General features: G+C 36.0%; 1 protein-coding gene across 1 annotated transcript in view; it reads right to left on the reverse strand.

The window, feature by feature from the left end:
* The window catches only part of LPCAT1 (lysophosphatidylcholine acyltransferase 1), a 59670-nt gene that overhangs the window by 11814 nt on the left and 27534 nt on the right, over positions 1-20322 (reverse strand). Inside the window, exons 9-13 of the mRNA XM_052704717.1 lie at positions 16929-17011; positions 11335-11460; positions 4072-4225; positions 2769-2867; positions 150-288 (exon numbers count right to left, since the gene is read on the reverse strand). Of these exons, the coding sequence (XP_052560677.1) occupies positions 150-288; positions 2769-2867; positions 4072-4225; positions 11335-11460; positions 16929-17011 (601 nt within the window). The remainder of the gene's footprint in view (positions 1-149; positions 289-2768; positions 2868-4071; positions 4226-11334; positions 11461-16928; positions 17012-20322) is intronic.

Below are 20322 nucleotides of genomic sequence, written 5' to 3' on the forward strand. Positions count from 1 at the left end.
AAGTTTACTTTGTCTGGAATGCTTTTAGGATTATAAAACCGAGGCCACTAAAAAGACAAAGTCAAATTAAAATGTAGCAGGTTTGTATATCAACTCAAATTCAGACAACTTTAATATTATCACAGTTCAGATCCACTTTACATACTTACCATATGTAATCTTTCCTTTTTCTTCTTCATCTACAGCCCTAAAAAGATGTGTAACATTAATCTGCGACACACCCATAGCAGTCTTCAGAATATGAGCTAAATCTTCTTCTGTTATAGTACCATTTTCTGATTGGTATAGCTGTAAAACAAAACAGTAAGCTAAGTCATTCCAAAGCTGAATACTGTCTCCTATGAACACTGTAATTCACCCATGTACATTTTCAAAGTAAAGTTTATTATATCCAGGAAAAGAATATGTTTATGTGACTGAACACTAGAATTTCAGTGATATTTTAGAGACAAGACAGTTTAACACTAAAATGTTTTCTAGATACACAACTATGATAAGGACCAGTTCATTGAGTTAGGCTTCCAAACTCCAAGCCAGCCTGTGGAAGCAGAAGATACACTTAGCTGGCCTAAGAATAAACTATTTCCCACTTGCTCAAATAAAAAACTCAAGAATCCCTTTATTAACGTTCAAATGATTAGATACTCACCTTGGCTATAGATAGCTACATCTAACTGGAGCTGTAGTAATCAGAACAATGCCACTGCAGTGATGAACCTATACTTTTTTGAAAATATTTCCTCAATTATTTAGAGAAGAATAATGTTTCTTTTCAAGTCCTGAAGCAGTTTGCTCACAGACAAAAACTCTACTACTAGAGTAGAGAAATGGTAATTAAAAATTAATAAAAATTAATTTTTATTAATAAAAATTTTTATAATAAAAAAATTAATATAGCATCTGTACCAAACTTCATTACATTTTTAGAACTATCTCATTTTGCTTGTTCAGTACAAACAAAAGCTTAAGACATCCTTGTCTAATTTTGAAGCATGACATGGCTGCAAATACTGAGCTATGTTAAAGAATGCTTTAGAAACTTTTAGTTTCTTTACAGCCATTAGGAACATGAAATCTTCATCAAGACAGCACACCACAATGAGATAAAAAACATTGAAGTTATGTGGAAAACAACATTCATACTCAAGTCAAGACTCTTGCCTACCATCCAATTTGCATGCTGTTTCACAAGCAGGAAGGACAAGACAAAAGTTGTTTAATTGCTGTGTTTTCCTAGATCAATTAATCAGGAGGTGATACTTGATAAAGCCCAGAAGTGCCACATTGGCAAGATTTACACCACTCTTTCACTTTCTTAACAACTAGAAATGGTGGATGCCCAGCACTTACACTGGATCGATGCTCTTGGAATTGATTGCCATAATCCCTAATTCTGCTTTTAACTGACTACCACTTTAGATCTCTGGTGACTCAATAACCCCTATTTTTCAGCTTCTTCCATCATACGCTAAACAGTCCCACTCTGAATATTTGCTCAGCTATCTTGTAAAATGCTTCACTTTTATCCCTAGAAATAAATGACAACCAAACATGACTGAAATAATGTCCAAAAGCCACATTCAAGTTTACACAGGTAAACACAGAGTATTCAAGCTTGTAAGAGGACACAGATCATCAAACATCAAGTGACGCCACTACATAAATGAAATACAATAAGCAAAGGCAGAGATCTGCTTTTGCCTCACAAGTAGCATTAAGTTATCCCCTCTGACAGCTGTTGATTTGTAGGAAATAAATATTGTTGCAACTTCATCTTTTGTCATATTTGTTCAACACTGGCAAAAGGGTGATAGATAGACACTAAGCATTCATAGGAGCTTTCATTTCTTTAGCAAAACACGGTTAAGTATAGAAAAAATTTGCTGAAGAACCTGAGAACAGTTACACTCAGAAAATAAGACTGCGGTGTAATACTGATACAATTGTAAGTTCTGAAGTCCATGCATTCACCAGTGATCAATTGTTAACTTTTTCCTGCTTTGGTAGCACTGAAGACACAAGTCCCCATAAGTGCAAGGCAATCAGAAAGGTAATCTAAATGCAGCAAAGCTTGAAACAGCAATATTAAAGAAATCAGTTAAAAACTAAGAAGTTTCAGACAAAACCACTGGGATGGCAAACATTAAGCACTGCTTCTGTTGGCTTCCCCAAAAACTTGCATTAGCTATCACTGCTGATGTGAAAACAAACCACTCAGGCTAGAACAAGATCAGGAAGACTTCTGAGAAGTCTAAAAGGTAGGCAAATAATTCAGGACATGAAGAAATGAAGGACTGAAAAAGAAACATTGCAAAGATTAAGAGGGAAAAATGAATCTTATCAAGAAACTAAAGAGGAGGGGGAGCTCTCTCTATTAACACGTAGAACTGCAAGTTTTGATTTTTTTTTCTTAATTTGACAAAAAAGATTTGATTGAAAGATTTTACAAGCAGTAAGCATAACTCATTAGTCATTAGTTTCAAGTAATCAATACAAAGACTTTGGCTCTAGTGTACTGAAAGACTTTACCAGCTCCACGTAACAACGCCACTCTACCAACTCCCATCATTTTACTAAACAAAATTGCAGTTCACTCCCTCTGAATACATACTCCTTATCCTCCTTTCTATTAATGCTTAATTACATTTCAAATCAAGTATTTAAAAGGCATTTGGAAAAAAGTTTCTGATAAAAATTTAATGGAAGCAATAATCATTTCTAAAAGCAAATTTTAAATAAACTATATATAGGAAGAAAATACCAATTACCTGAAATGCCAGTTGGATTGTTTCCAGAGTTTTAGATGGCTTACAGACAACTGACAGAGCAATGACAAATTCTCGAATGTCAATTATGCCATCTTCATTCTGTGAAAGAAATTCTCTAGATATGACAACTTGTCTCAGAACTTCCAAAAATATCAGCTAACAACAATTAATATGCAGAATATTCAGCAAGATACATTGTTATATGTAATTCATTGCAAAAACTGGGGTTGTATGAGCTTCAAAGGTGCTTTTCAAAGTTCCACTTGGAAGTTCTATTCAAATATTCATGAAAGACAGGGCCACTATTGTTAGGCTTCACTTGCATATCTAACGTGCTTACATTTACTTACATGGGTTAAAACTAAAATTAGAGAACCAGAGGTCAAACTAGTCTGATTTAAGTCGTGAATACATTATATCTGTTCTTTGGTCTAGGATACCACTGTGGACACATCCATCCACCTCCTGGTGCAAACAGCATCTCATGATTTAAAAGATAATGATCATTTTTCCCAACTAATTGCCAGAGAGAAAGAAAAACTGGCTCATTTGCCAGTTTCTCAGTCCTTCAAGCTTCCAGGTATCTTGGAAAAAAAGATTTTATTTTTATTTTTATTTTTTTTTAATACAACCAACATCCATCACATACAGATGCAACAAGCAGTAGTAATGGTTTGGCCTGAATCTTTTTTTTTTTTTTTTTTTTTTTAATCTAGAAACAAAATCAGTTTTGTCCAACTGATACTCTTTTTACTTTCTACTTGAATGACAGTTTCATTTATTTGATGATGGATGTTACTATCTTGCTGAAAGGGAAATGCAGTAGGCAAATACTGCAGTGAAATGTCTACAGCTTATAGCTCTCTACAGCTATCTGAAAGGAGGTTGTGGTGAGGGTCAGCCTCTTTTCCCCTATCTCTAGTGATAGGACTAGAGGGAATGGCTTCAATTTGCACCAGGAAAGGTTCAAGTTAGGAAAAGTTAAGAAAAGTTTCTTCTCTGAAAGAGTGGTCAGATGCTGGAATGGGCTGCCCAGGGAGGTGCTTGACTCATCATCCCTGGAGATGTTCAAGAAACTTTTAGATGTTGTATTAAGGGATGTGGTTTAGTGGGGAAATATTGGTGGTAGGTGTACAGCTGGACTAGATTATCGTAAAGGTCTTTTCCAACTTTGGTGATGCTATGACTGTAAAGTGCTTAGCACTGCCCTGAATTAGACTTCAGTGAATTCAACAAGAAAATCATGCTAGAACAGAGTTTATCATAAGTAACACAATTTTTAAATATACTTATTGTTTCTTACCTCATCAAAAAGGGCAAACATGTTTTCTAATGTGTGCGAAACTGGAAATTCCAAATATGCTGAAAATTCTTTAAGATCAGCCTTCTCCTTTTTCATTTTCATAGCACGCGTAGCATATTTATTAAGATCATCCTCAAGTGTTTCTGGTTTCAGCCTAGAAAGCACATTATTTTTGTACATTTTAAAAGTAAACCTAACTTCAGAATACAGATATCAATATACTGAATGAAGCAATGATAATGGTATAAAGCACTACAAAATCCAGAAGCAGGATTCCAAGCAGCTTTATTCTGTAATAGTGGATTCCTAACGTCTTGAAGCTGCCATTAGTTCTTGAACTATGTTAGAAATTACTGGAACGTTTTAGGAATTCTGATTATAAACTTGTGTTCACTTCCTTGATTATAAGCCATATGTCCAAGCAGCCCAACACATGCAAGCAAGAAAGAGTCTAGAACTAACTAGTATCAAATACTAAGCATAGAGAAGTAGGTAGGATTTAGGTCACCTGAGCACAGCCGCATTGACAGTAACATAAACCAATTACGATTCCGAATTTACTGATGTCACTGAACAGGAAAGACTTGGTGCATCTTGTCTAAAAGGAATCTGGGATTACATAATGGTGATTATACTGTTAATCCTGTTTGTCAGTCCTCATTCAGTCTGCAGTTCAACGCCATTATGAGGCTATCCATCAAACAATGCTATAGCGATTAATACTGATACAGAAATTACCTCATTCCTTCTGATTTCAAAACCAGATTTTGACCAATGACAGAACAGGTTTCGACTAAGGCAGATATTCCCTACAAGGATTTGTTGGCTTGTTTTCTGTTGTTTTTTGCTTGTTTGTTTTTGCTAAATCAAACTTCTTGGTTTTGCTTTGTTAAAAATAAATTTCACAATCAAAATAATAAATTTTAGTGGTGCTGCATATAGGTGGAGAAAATAAATTCCCTGCCTAATAAAACATCAACCAAATTGTCACCAGTGAGTTTATTTGAACTGGTGTAGTAACACAGGCACTCAAAGTTCTCAATCTAAAGACCAAAAAGCCAATAACAATACTTTTCTGCAGTGAACTGTTCTGCTGCTTGCTCCTGCAGACACCTGGAGGCAATTATTTATGCAAGATCACAGTTGTCTCCATACTGCAGCTGGACCTTCTCAGCAGCCTCCTCTCATTGATGAGACTTGGATCAAATATTTAAATAGTACCAAAATACCTAAGCTTTGGAAAATAACTAATGGAACTCAGAGTAAGAAGAATATCTGGTATACAAGCTTCACATCTTGAAGACCTGAACAATTCTTCCCAAAGCCTATACTTTTAAACAAAAACAGAACTACTATACTATGCTATCTGTCATTACCTAGCCTAACTTGCAAAAACTGTAGTAACAACTCCAAGCACTGTATTTCTGAATTATAAGACTTAGCTATGCACCAATTCTTTCAAAGCCCACAGCCCCTACAAAACATTCACATGCTCCCTCCACACTTGAAGGAAAGGACCTCTCATAAGTTTGGCTCGTAGGCAGTATAAAGAGAGCAAACATTCATTTTCCATTATCTAAAAAAGGAGCAGGTACAAATATCAAATGAATCCACGAAGGACCAGAGATACATACAGATCTCAGCTCCTAACATGCAGCATTACATGTAAAACCAGTCCATAGATAATACATCTTCACTGTAGTAGCCGAAATGGATTTTAACTGCAGAACAAGGCCAGCTGGCATATGAATACTCCCTTGAGATAATCCATCTCTGACACAGAATATGCAATCTAACATCTGTCTCTAAACCAGAGAGATTTGATTTGGAATAAAGTCACACAAAATTCACCTTCTGGAAATGAGTAAACACTTGTTTGGTGACGAGTATTAGAGACTCATTGGGATCTCCTGTTCAACAGTCAACCTTTCAGTAGCCTGAAAAGCTGAAGTTACAAGAGTAAAATCTTGTATTGAAAGTAGTTGTGATTTGCCACTAATCTATTAGATGTTTTGTGGTTTGAGATTATAAATACAAAAAACTTGTGAGCCAATCTCAAAAACAGTATGTGGATCAGAGGCAAAACTTTTGCTTCAGCTTGAGTGTGAATACATTGTATTTCCTGGAATCCAAGATGGTACATTCCCTCTATCCCTGTCAGAATCAAAAGGTAACTGGCATATTGGATGATCATGACAAATAATGCTGAATTCTTTGAAAGCCAAGTGTTCCAAATCCTACAAAAGACTGTAGTTTCAAACTGAAATTGTTTTGGATGTCTCAATTCCTTTAAATTTTTTACTTTTTACAGAAACATAGAATATCTTGAGTTTGGAGGAGCCCATACAGATCACCGAGCCAAACTCCTGGCTCTACTCTGGACTACCCAAATATAAAACCATACGTCTGAGCCCATTGTCTAGATGTCTTGAACTCCAGCAGCTTGGGGTTGTGACCACTGCCCTGGAGAGCCCATTCCAGTGCCCAACCACCCTCTCAGTAAAGAGCCTTTTATCCTAGTGGAAGCTATAAAACCTAAAAGGCCAACTGTGAATGTCTCTGCTCATGAAACCATGTGTTTACAGGACCTAGGCTTTATGGGACACAACATTATTTTGCTAGTGTGGTATTTTGCCTAGATGGAAAGAGCTGCTTCAGGATGAACACTGAACATTTAATCCTCCACAGCAGAGCTGACAAGGAAAACTAGATCCCTGAAGGTAGGATACTTTCAGCACAATTACCACTGTTCTTACATGAGTGAAATGTCTCATCTCTTCAAAGTCAGTTTTAGTTGCACTTGATCATCTGAAAACAGACTCTTTCCTCAAATGCTGGAAACCTGCCAAAAAGCTTCTAAGTGTCTCATAGAGCTGGAAGCCTCATAAGAACAGCCGGATGTTGTAGCTAACTACTGTAAACTGCAAGTTCAGAGAAATATGCCCTGAGCCAACTAAGCAGCAAATTCAGTTTTCTGTCTACTGATGAACTTCCATGCAACTTCTTGTTGTTTTAGTGAAAGAATACTCAACAGCTGCAAAACTGACCTGAATTGATCTCATGAGGCAAGCTGTACTGAGTTGGTATTCACTACATTAAGCCTAATCTCCAGTCACCTTCTGTAATGGACAGCTTTGTTTTGACCATGAATGCAGATGAAGAACATCCTCCAGAGATTTTTTCTTACTAAATATGACCTCTGTAGCAACTCTAAGACACGACCGTGTTAGCTGTAAGGTGCTACTACTTCTTGAATTACAAAGCACTACCTACAGTCTGGACCACAGTTTCACGTACACATGGACCAGCAGAAGACTGCATCAGGGGCTGCTGAATGAGAGTAGATGGGTACCACATCTAAGAAATAATTATAATCTCTCCTCGCGGCTCTTACAAGGCTACACGAGCACTGTCTATTTAGGATCCTTGTGGCTGACTGGACAGTATAATACTGAGGTTCAAAATGGAACTACTGTTTAATTCATTTCATTCTTATTGAAATACTGTGGTTTTGAAGCCACAGCAGAACCAATTCAGGTTCTAAAATAAGGATGACTATCAGAAAACTTACTTGGGACTGGGAGTATGTTAGAAGGTAAACTTCAGGCTTGCTAATGTTGTACAACATTCTTCTGGGTAGGCAATTATTATATGCAACAGACATCTCTAGTGCTCATTACAAGGATCTAAGAGAGCAACAGTGATCAGCCCCAGAAAAGCAGAGCAGATTGTTAAGGAACCAAAAAAGAATTAAGAAAATAGATTAATTACTATCCATTGTTAAAGATAAAACTTCCTAGACTAAAATAGAATAATCCCACCAAGAAAGCTCAGAAATCCAAAGGGAATTTTTTGCAATCTGACATGAAAAAGATCTGGTGCAAACTATACCTTTTAAAATAAATGACAATCAGCCATTCTGTCTTTAGTAAAAACCACCAAGAACCTCTGCATCTGAGTATTAAATGTATACACCAAGTCAACAATCTGCCCAAAGGGCCTTTTGCTATACATATACCAGCAACATAGGATACACATTCACCATATTATGATACCTTTTTTTTTTATTTTATTATTATTATTATTATTTGTATTTGATATACTTATTTCTTTTTGATGCATGAAGTACAAGTCAACTGTCAAACTGGAAAGAAAATGTGTTGTGACGTACAAGTATTAGAGCTGCTTAGTATGCAAAAACAAAAAAAGTAGATGAAAATCTTAGTTTCTAAAGGATATTTGCCAAAATGTCAGCAAGTAGATAAGAAAAATCAGGGAGTAGAAAACAGGGACTAAAGCAGAAAGATGCAAGACACCTCCAACCTTGCAACACATTCTAATTCATAGCTGGGATTCTAAGTGAAAAATTGGCAAAAACAAACAAAAACCAACAACCAAAAAGCAATTATGAATAATGTAATAAAGTAATGAATTTTAATGAATTGGAGAGCAGGTGAGATAAAAGAGAAAAGAGGTATTAGAAGAAATCAGTGTCAAAAAAAAAAAATTGTAACTCAACAGATAGTGTCATAAAACACCTACCCAGATTAAGGATAATTGATCTCTGTATAGTTTTTTGAAGATGCAAACATCCTGAACCACCAGAATCAGTTGAACAAACTGTCAGATTACACCGAGACCTGACTTCGTAAGCCTAACAACAAACAGAACAGTAACAACAAGAAATTTCTACCTTGTATTGCAATGTGTACTACATCCAGCTGCTTTGAAGATGGGATAGATCTTTCTAACATTTTAAGAAAAGAAGATAATTACAGCAGAAAAAAATTAGAAACTTATCTGACCCAAAATAGAAAACTCATTAAGGAGCTACTGATGGCTAGCAAATCAAGGTTCTGTTAGAAATCAGAACAACTAAAGCTAGAATGTCCTTCTAGTTCACAGGCAAAGTAAACGTGGAAATCAGAATAAGCAGAAATTTGAGACATTATGAAGAACTTAGGGATCTCCTTGCTGGTGACTGTATTAAAGCAGCTCAAAACAAATTGTCTTGTTAAAAAAAAGGAGATAACAATTATAATAAACCAGCATCTTTTGCAGAAGAAAATGTATGAAGAGCTCTGTAAGGCACAGAAGTCAAACAAACTTCCATGTCTACAACATACTGATTGATCCAATCAAAGTACAAACAGGAAATAATTTTTAAAAATAGGGCAATTAATTACGAATCATCAAATGAAATTAACTGAAATCATCAAATGATGTTGAACATTTACAATGTCTGAAACCTATAGTAAAATCCTTATATATATATATATAAGGAACCTGTTCACTGGTCAAACACCAGTCAGTCCTCAAGCTCAACAGAAGCATAACTGCTTGAAGAGAAATGAGCCTAGAATTTGAGAAGACAATACTGATTAATTGATCTCCTTGATAAAACAGTCGTTTTAGCACAGAGTTCAAAATGAAGCTGCTGAGTTTCAGCCAGCTGTGACCTAGCAACTGTGTAGCTGTGTTAAAATTGCTCAAGCTCTTCACTAAATGTAGTGTGGGGCTTCATTGCTCTGGCTACATGTCTTCTGGATCACAATTGGATCACTACCTGGAGCACAAGCTGAGCAAATCTTACAAGTATGTAAATGATAATGAATCCTATAGATATATCATATGGACAAACAGTTCTCCAGTGCAGCAAACTCAGATGTAACAAAATTACAAAGTAATAAAAACAATAGTCCGAGTTCACTTTTAAAGTCTTGCATTTAAAATTGTTACCTAGAAGAGACGTTCTTGTTCAAAATAAAGTAATGAGACTGGATGCAAAATCCATTGGATAAAATTTACAGTTGGAGTTATTAAGGGATGTGACTAGATGATCTTAATGCCTTGCTGGCCTCAAAACCTTTGAATAAGCTGCAAATGAGTGCATTTTCATCAATCATGCATTAGAATTGAAATCATATTACAAGCATCATCCACTTTCATCCATGGTAATAGCCTTATTTACTGGCACACGCCCAAATCAAGACAGAATGATAGCTCACCAATGCATAATTGCTCAAGTCTGTTAGTGAACTTTTAGATTTTGAGGAACATCATTCTCAAATGTACATAATTGTTTTAGAGGCCAAATAAATACTTCAAAACGCTTAATTCGAGGAAACTGTTTTAAACTGAGCAGACAAAAGCTGGACAATGTTACAAGAGGATTAAAGTGAATCCTGGGATTATCAACTGCATCATAAGTGAGGAGGTTTTTTGTTTGTTTTGTTGGTTTTTTTTTTGTTGTTGTTGTTTTTTTTTAACTGAAAATTCAAAGTTCTTGGACTGAAGCAAGAATCTTTCTGGTTCTATTTAGAAGTGTCTACTGTCCTACTGGAATTCTTTTCAGATGGAGATATTGACATATATTGATATATGACATATTATGTCAGTAACCGGTATGCATGATGTATGCTGTCCTGCATCCCTTTGTCTACACTACATCATTGCCTCTTTTTTTTTTTTTAATCCTGTTTATGAGCAAGCTGAAAGATGAAGGAAAAACAGTGAAATGAAATAAAGTATGATATGGGAACATAACTATGCTCTGTATTTCAACTTACAGAGACAAAAAAGGAAAAATGTGTTTACATATTACAGTTGTTCATAGGCTGAAAATGCAAGTTTGGATTCTCGTTGCTTAAGAGGACGAGAGGGGAAACAAAGAAGAAAAACTGGAATAACAGCAGGTTCTAATATTTGGTTTATCTGTTGGATTGTTTTTTTTGTTTTGTTTTTTCTCTCTCCACTGTTTGCTGAAGTTTTTCAGAAAGGTAAAGCCAGAGAGAACTGATGTCGTAAGAGAAGAGATGAGCCAAACTGCTTAAAATAAGGTATTTCATTGTAAAGTACATTTAGCAGTAACCCACTCAATAGACCAATGCTTTCTTGTGCTTCTTGGGAAAGAGTAATTCTTCTGCCCCCCTCTGTTACAACATTAACCCCAGTCACAAGATTGTATTATGGCAGCACCATTCTGTTTATAGATGTCATGAGAAAGGGCAATTGACTCTTAGCTGTATCAGATATTGCAAGCCCCACAGTATTTCTGATCCTCTCTGGGATGTCTTGAGACATTTACTTCTAATACAGTATTGGTTTGATCTTTATATTAGTTTCCCTGACTGTAATATGACAGCATTCCACACGTAGCCATAAATGCAGTGTACTAGAAGAGAATGTATTTTTATATGAGGAAAATCATACATAACCATGTAACAAAAATGCACCTTATATACAAACATTGTATATGCTCACCCAAGGCTTCTCACAAGCTTTGCAAATTCTAGAAGACACGTGTCTGAAGGCAGACGAAGTTGTCCTTCAGCCAAAGCTAGCTGACAGTCTTCAAATGTATAGTCTGTCACTGGAACTCCCAGCGCTCTTAAATTAAACCAAAGAAACAGAAAGCAAGTTAGCCTATGAAAAATGAGCAGAATATCATTTTGTTTTGCATGGCAAGAAGTTCTGCAACAATGAGAAAAACTCGTATAAAAAGAATGAAATATTGTACTCTACGCATTTCTTGACTATTTTCATTCTTTTCAACTTCAGTTTTTTTCTGCCTCATTACTAACCACTTATTCATTTGTGAAGTTAATATACATTAATGTTACAAAAGTCCAAAACATGCCACCAGTCATTTTGTCTGTCATGAAAATCCTGCGTTTCATTCTGCACTTTATTATAGCAATTTAATCTGTAATAGTCTTTGCTTCTTACGCAACAGCCAATTACTTTCTGTTAAATAGACACTTCTTCAGAACCTCATACAAGCTCTTTGAATGCCAGTGTAATTATTATAAGAGGTAAATCTTTTATCCACTGATTAACTCTCAAAATTCAGGCATTCTAGTATAGTAGCAAGACATACACTTTAATATTAAAGTTACTGATCATTGTTTCTCTTTTTACTGAAAGAGAAAGTCAAATATTCAGCAAGAGAACCTCACTGATATTCAAACTCTGAAGTAGTATGTTAAAAAATAGTTTTTTTAAATAAGTTACTTATGAATAAACTGAAGACATACGCTGTAGTGATTTTGGATCAACAGCCGTTCCCTTGCAAGAAAAATCAATAGGAAGGGAACGAAAGGAAAAAGCCAATCAAACCAAGAAGACAGAGGTGTATGGGAAAAGCATGTTAACAAATACTGCAGACTGTTAAAGGCTAGAATGTTTCAAGTGGATGATCCTAAATAATTAAATTTTGTTCATTCAAATTTTTCATTTATTTGTTTTTGTTTCATCATTCTACTGCTTCTTTGATCAGTGTGCTGGTGATATGTGCAAACTGGTCATTCCATTATGGCAATTTACTAAGAGATTTTTATGATACTGTATTTCATGCCACGCATAAGCCTGTAGTCAGCACACAAATGAATATTATGTAAAATCCAGAATAACTCCCTCATACTGTGGGAGTCAATTTCCAAACTGAATTAGAGATCAAGTACTGCAGGTCTTGTCAATAGCTACTATTATACAGTATTGAATATAGCATGGTATTAGACAATATGAAGTCACTAGTATTATACAATATGAAATAAAGTTTATATGGAAGAAGAAAACTGGACTAATGAAAGAAGGAGGACTTATTTTGCTGGTTTAGATTACTTGCTGTTCCCTTAGATAATGCTGTGTGTGTACTAGATCACCTTTTATTCAAAGACTCCTCTGTCAACTGTCAGGTAGAAATCTGAACTCCTTGGGCCAAAAGGATACAATAAAACTCACAAGCAGTACTGCCCAGAGATGCTTACAAAAAGGAATGTGGTAATAATAAAGGTCTTGTCCAGCTAGGCACATTACAGTGAATTTCATCAGATCTTAAGGCAACAATAGGTACAGCATGCAACAGGGACACAGGAACTTCCAGGCAATCAGTAGAATTATAGGGCAAATGCACAGAAAAGAGGAAGCTAATTACAAATAAGAAAACATCTGTGCTTGTGAGATACCACATTAGGGAACCAGCAAAGACAATTATAAAAAAAAAAAATTGTTTGAACAAAAAGAAAAAAAAGCAGCACGATTCAGATAAAAGGCAGCAATTAGAAGAAACTTTACTTTTGCTTAAAAAAGGATTTATGAAAAAACAGAAGATGGCAGACAAGTTAAAACATAGCCAAAAGTTGCAACCAAAGCAAGAAGCCGTAACTCGTTAAATATAAATGCTGGGAATTTTTCAAATATAAGGACTGCTCTGAAAGTAATGCCTCCTATTTTATTTTGTTGACTCATGATGTCAGAGGCAGATGTTGGTGGTATGGCAGTAGAAATTCATCTTCCTGCCAATATCCCATTACATTTTGTTGCTGTGTGACAGATGGCAGCAGAGGGGCAGTGTGACCAAATGGCATCTGACATGGAAGTGTAGATGAAGCAAGAGTGTGTCAATTAATTCCACTGTGAGGAAAAAAATGGCACCCACTGACATTCATCAATGCTTGCAGAATGCTTATGAAGACCAAACAGTGGATGAGAGCACAGTGAGTGGTACATCCTCCCCCCTGCTCTCTCCTGGTCAGGCCTCACCAGGAGTACTGTATCCAGTTCAGGGCTCCCCAGTACAAAAAAGACAAGGATCTCCTGAAGATAGTACAGCGGGGGGACCACAAAGATGATAAAGGGCCTGGAACATCTCCCTTGTGAGAAAAGGCTGAGCAAACTGGGTGTGTTTAGCCTTGAGAAAAGATGACCCAGGGGAGCTCTTATTAATGTTTATAAATAAGTGTGGGAGACAAAGGGACGTGGCCAATCTCTTTTCAGTGATCTGTGAGGACAAGACAAGGGGAAACAGCCATAAACTGGAGCATATTCCACATGAATATGTGACAGAGCTCTTCACAATGAGCTTGACAGAGCACTGGAACGGTTGCCCAGGGAGGCTGTGGAATCTCCTTCTCTGGAGATATTCAAGACCCATCTGGACGTCTACCTGTGCAGCCTGCTGTAGGGAGCCTGCTTTGGCAGGGGGGTTGGACTCAATCTCTAAAGGTCTCTTCCAACCCTTACAGTTCTGTGATTCTGTGATTTCTGCTGGGGAGATGGCAGGTCACTTCCACTGGCAGGCTCCTGTTCATCGTTGGTGAAAATGCACAGCAAACAATAGTGACTATGTTGAAGAAACTGAGAATTCACTCTATCAAATAGTTGTCATTGGGCTCTGTGAATCTGTTCTAGTTTCCGTAGACATAAATAGGAGGCAACATTTCAGAGCAACCTCAAAAGGAGGAAGATTAAGTAACTCAAACTCCACGGTAGGTAAAGAAAGGCCTGACTGACTGGCATCCCACAACCAACACCAGATTAAATACTATCCCCTAAATAATGGACCCCAAAAATATTGAAGAAGCCTTTCCAAAGAGGAAGAACAAGCTTGTGATAGAAAAAATCCCAAACAAAAGGCAGAGAACATCTCAGGCTCAGCCAAACTGGAAGGAAGAAGAAAAGTTACAGCTGAGTGCACATCCTTACAGGAGGAGCAGTATTTTGACCAGACTCAATGCTATTAGTACAAAAAATTGCTACTACAGTTAATGCCTGCATGGGTTCCCACTGTCAAATATGCTTTGCCCTTCTCAAGTTTGATTGCATCCTCTCTTGCTCATCTGTTGACAGTGTAGAAAAGCCTTTGGACTTCCAGAAAATGCAAGATGAACCATAACAGTATGTATGTGTACATTCAAACTTTCAGCATTACAAATATCAAAAGCAAAGTAGAAAAAGAAACAACTTTTGTTCACAATAAATTCTGTTATAGGATCAACCAAAGCCAGATAAGTTGGAGCTCAAGGGGCTCTTGAGTTCAGAAGCTAAATCACAAGCTGCGTAGGGCACAAAAGCATTTAACACAAAAGCATTTTGATTTCAACTCAGTATTGAAGAAGCTAAAGCTGCTTTTGAAACCAAAGAAAAACACAGTCAGAGACGTTACCTGTACAAGCTGAGGCCTAGAATGCAGAAAATGCAGACATATGCATTCATATTTACACTCAATTAAAAAGTTTGTGAAATTAAATCCTGAAAAACAGCAGGAATAAGTGCTTTCAGAATAACAACCTAGATTGGTTAACTTCTGGTCATAATATGCACAGCAATGAGATGATCATGGTCCATGAAAAAGAAATCCATGAGCTCATACTCAAACAGGTAGTGATATACGGCAGCAGCAAAGATGAACAATACAGATTGGGTGGGGGTGCATGTGTGTCTTTTGAATGCATCTTCAAAAGGACAATTCTTGTTGTCCTGGTTGAGAAGGAATACAGTGAAGACATGTACCTACTCAGGCTCCACAGCAATTGAAAAATGGCATTTCCCTTTGTCATTAGTAGGCTGTCTAAGGGCCATATAAATGGCATTGCCCTTGAATCTAAAGCACAAGAGGACAGTTACACTATTTTTAACAGGTCTACAATAATCCACAGCATCCAAGAATCAGCATCTTGGTTTACTCCCACCTGCATTGTAAATACACAACTTGGATATCCAAACATGCATTTTCCTTCCATATCAACAAAGAACGCACAGCCCTTTCTTCACCTCAAAACAAGCCATAATCGCTATCTTCTGTTCTAACAGTGTCCCTTTTAGACACCACTTCTCACTGTTATCCCAAATGCCTACTCTTCAGAAGCGAGAGGGAAAAACAAAAGGAAGAGGAAAATAACCTCTCTGTATAATCATAGAAGGGAAGGCTTTCCATATGCAGTTTGTTGTAAGCTTTCACAGCCTTTCAAAGTTTCTCCTTATACCATACAATTTCTATCATCTTCTGATTGGAATAGAGTTCATAATGAAGGCTTTGTAACTGTGTTCTTTACCCAAAGCCTGAAGACATCACTTTACATTGGACCAGCCAATCTTAATATAAACTACAGAAGTCTCTGAGGCTACTGCAACTCAAAGATAGCTTGATTCACGCCAATCCTTTTTCTTTTATGAGAAAGGTTCTTTGTATACAACAGATAGGGAATTGTTGCATTATAGTATAGGCTCAGCATCCTTAAAGAAACTCACAAAGTTGTGTGCTGCTTATAAACCAGAGAATTACCAGTTATTGTCTACAAATTGGCTTTTGGTTGAAAACCAGAACTTCTCTTCTGAATTTTAACAAGAGATTAAGATTTTACAAGTTCTTTCAGAAGTAGTACAAAACTTCTTAAATCCTTCAAGAGTTATTAATAACCATAAGGGTTCTCTGCAAATACTAAAAAGAACATCTGCTGACTAGTGGAAGATTCACTGCAAGGACACAAAACGAACGTAACATTTTTTGAACTGTTAAATGTGAGGGTAATGAAAAACAGCAGAAGAGAACTAAGGTCAGTGCATTCAATATTAGTTTTATCCTACTCTATAGTTAAGTGTTCTCAGTGTCCTCACATCAATACAAAGCAAGCAACTAATTGAACTTGAATGCTAGTGTTCTATTTCTAAAATAGAAGCAGTTTTCCTATGTGTTACTATTTGGCTACAAGGCTAACAATGAGTACATCAAACTATGCTTAACTTCAATTAAAAAAGCCAGAGCTGAAAAAGGAACTTCAATAGCAGAAGATTCAGTTATATTAACTTTCATACAATTCAACTGTACCTTCCACCACAAAGGACTTAAATACCCATGGCAGCAAAATAAAAGGCTTGTTATATGAAAGCATGTTAAAAAAATAAAACAAAACAATTACTACAGTTACTGCTATATTTGTGAGTCCCTGCCTTACCCATACAGGAAAATTAAATAACTGCTACATAGTTTGTATGCACTACTGTGGAATACAAGCTGCTTTGCAAGCAGACATATACACTAACATGATTTAATTTATTACATATTAAAAGATACTTACTCTGCCATTACACGTCTGACGTTACTGGCATATAACACTGGATTTTTTCTTTCTTCTTCTGAAGGAATATACACAGGAAGAAACTGCATACAGAAAACTGAATTATACCAAGAATGCTTAACATTTTAGATAATCTGTATTACAGCACTGTGATGAAAAATGTGTACAGTTTGTTTCTATTTACACAATCATATTAGTAAAATAAGTAAAATAAGAGTAAAAAAAGGAACATTTAAAATGCTTAGAGATGCATCATATTCCAGAGATTCATTTCTTTCTTACTTCACGGAACCCAAATAGAGTTTTATCTTCCTTTAATTCAGTGGGAACAGGAAGTTTTAAAAATCATTAGAAAGTATTTGCATTTTCTCATGTTAGCCTCTTACATTCAAATTAATATTCCTTTTCTGTTCAGCTCTTTGCAGATAACCAAGAAACATCTGCTATGTGAACTTTGTTCTGTAGCTTAAATGTTGAGAACCCAAATTCTCAGGATATCAGCTATTTACTGTTCTCACTGCATATTTTGTAATCATATATCACTGTTCAGTGTACAACTCAGAAACATTTTCATCTTCTGTTGTCAGAGGTTTTGAAAGTTTCTCCTCCAAACTGGACACTGGATATATTAGTACTCAACTAATAGAAAAACTATAAGTAAATGAAGATGGCCACAGAAAATCAGAGTGAAGCTGCTCAACACCAGTGATGTAAGAGGAAGTTTTCAGAATGCGATGATCTGTGTTAAAAGTAGCTCCAGCATGTGCCTATGAATCTAAGTGTTTATTAATTATGACATAAATTCCAATATCGCTGCCTATCTCACCTACAAAAAACCCTCAGAATATTCCAGTTCCATGGAGCAATTAGTTTCTCCAGATATGAGGAAAAAGAAGGGATCATTCCAATTCCTCCATACCCTGCATCAAGGCAATGCTTTGGTAGCGCAGTGCTGTGAGAGAATTTGTACTATGAACAAAGTGTTCATAGTTATGTGGAAAGCTTTTGAAATAAAAAACAACTGCAATAAGCATAGCTATATTTGATATACCAATCTATGAGCAGTACACAACTGGAGTTATGATCCAGGAATTGTGTATCGGTCTTTAAAAAAACAGAAGTACTGGAATAAATATGAATTTTGTCATTTAAGTAAATCACTCTCAATAACTGACGTTAGTTATGGTCAGCAGTACCCAAAATGCTGCCTTTAGATGCTTATCTGCTTCTTAGACATGTTCAAAGATAAACAAATCCTGAATTTATTTGGGATTTTCCTACAGTTTTCTCTGTATGTACAACTGCAAATGAAAACATACTACTTCTATCCTCTAGATTTACTGATATATATATGAGTCTGATGCAGTATGATATACAGAAAGACAAAGCATGTGAAGCTAAGAAAGACAGAAAGACTGCTCCTTTAAATTCTAAGTCCAACTCTATTCATTTTACTTGGAGTTGTAAATTGCTATTCATCCAAACACATTGTAATTCATCCAAACACAGAACAAGTTTGAATATGAAGCAGTTTCAGAGATGTTCTACATGCCTGTGCCTAGACAGAAACAGCATAAACATTTTGGCATCAGTAACAAAACTTAACAGAAGAATTGTCAGCTGCTGCAGACTGGGATGGATATGCGGATGTCGGAGCCAATAGGCCAGGAAAACAAACTAACACAAGCCAAAGTAAACTACATGTGCTGATGATCACATAATTTCTTGAAGAAAAAAAAGTATGTGATTGTTGTGGGGTGCAAAATATGCCTAGCTTCTTATAAAATCTACGTAGATGTTTGCTTCCAAATAAGCATGCTGGATGTATTTTTACATGTAACTTGACATACCACAACATTCATTTTGTACAGAGAAGTGCAGATCAGGAAACCTCAGTACTTGGTTACTTGGCAACAAGGCCTTAGTAGCTATTATTTAATAATAAATGCACTGAGATTGTATTGTCCTGGTGTACACCTCCCTGAATTACTGGAGATTCAGCAGTAATTCTAGTATCAACGTTGGCTTGTATTTGCCAATGTTGATGGAACAAAGTAGGAACAAAAGCCAAATAACTTTGGAGACGAGGAAAAACCATGACTGTGGTCACAGAACAACTCATTGTTCCACTACATTCCTCAATCTGCAGCACTTCCTTTACAAAACCAGATTCAACATGTAGCTCATGAAGTACTCTGCCTCACACTTGCAAACAGCCTTCCAAAAAACTCTGTTCCTTCATCCTCTGCCAGTTCCTACTCTAGTACAGTATATTTTGCTATTAAAGAGCAGAACTTGTCCTTGTGCAAGTTCTGTGAGTTACAGAACTCAGGGACTGCTGGAACCTGCTGTCTCAAAAAAATCAAGAAAGCTCTGCAGTGTTCACTTGTGTGAAAGGACTCCATTTTCTTGCCTAGGGCAGAAAATCACGTTCCTGAGATAAAATAAAAGCCTGCTGATCAGCTGGCTTGTCCTATATTTTCATTAAGGCAGTAGCTCCCTATTATAACTTACTAAAAGACAAAATATTATTCTTAAGCTACACATCTGAAAGTAGTGTAAATAATATAAATTTTTACACAGGGTAAGTGATCTTAGCAATGGAATTTCTCAAATACTAAGGTTACTTGAAAAATCTGATACAAGTCAAACAGGATAAAAAGTGTTATAGTCAGTCATAATAGGAAAGAGAATCCAGTTGTCACATTATTAAAGGGAGGCAGTAGGACTCTGGCAGAGTACCTTAAAAACAAGAATATCTTCCCTATGAATATGATCTTATCTGCTATGGATTATCAAAATGCAATAGTGAGTAGTTCTGCAGTTAAAACAGTTTCAGGTGACTATTAACCATTTTATACATCAGCAGTTCCTATTACCTTAAATGCAGTTTGACACTTTTTTTTAAATCAAAACAAACCAAAACAAACCACTTTCTTCTTTTTGACATGATAGACCATTATTTTGTAAGATTTTTGTAAGCTGTTAACAACTAAAAAATTCAATTAAAATGATAATGCAAATCACAAGTCTCTCTAACAGATATAGTGATAATAGACAAAATTTCAATGGTTAAATACAATTAGTAGGATATACTGCATATTACCACAGCAATAGTTCTTCCTACTTATTTACCCTGCCATCAGATCCATCAAAGATGAATACCTTTTAATGGCTTTCACATTTCCACTACAATAGTCTTTGCCCTTGGGACTGGTGTTTTCCTCAAAACAACATAACAAATATACATAAACTTAAGGTTTGTATTCTCTGATTTCACATTTGGAACAGTGTAAGAAAGCCTAAGGAAAAAACTATTAGCCAGACATTAAAATAACTTATCTAACCTATAAAAACCACTTACAATGATTTTCTTTTCTCTAAAAGATAGCCC

Source organism: Tympanuchus pallidicinctus, unplaced genomic scaffold (genome assembly GCF_026119805.1).
Source record: "Tympanuchus pallidicinctus isolate F22 unplaced genomic scaffold, pur_lepc_1.0 scaffold5, whole genome shotgun sequence".
NCBI classification, from domain to species: domain Eukaryota; kingdom Metazoa; phylum Chordata; class Aves; order Galliformes; family Phasianidae; genus Tympanuchus; species Tympanuchus pallidicinctus.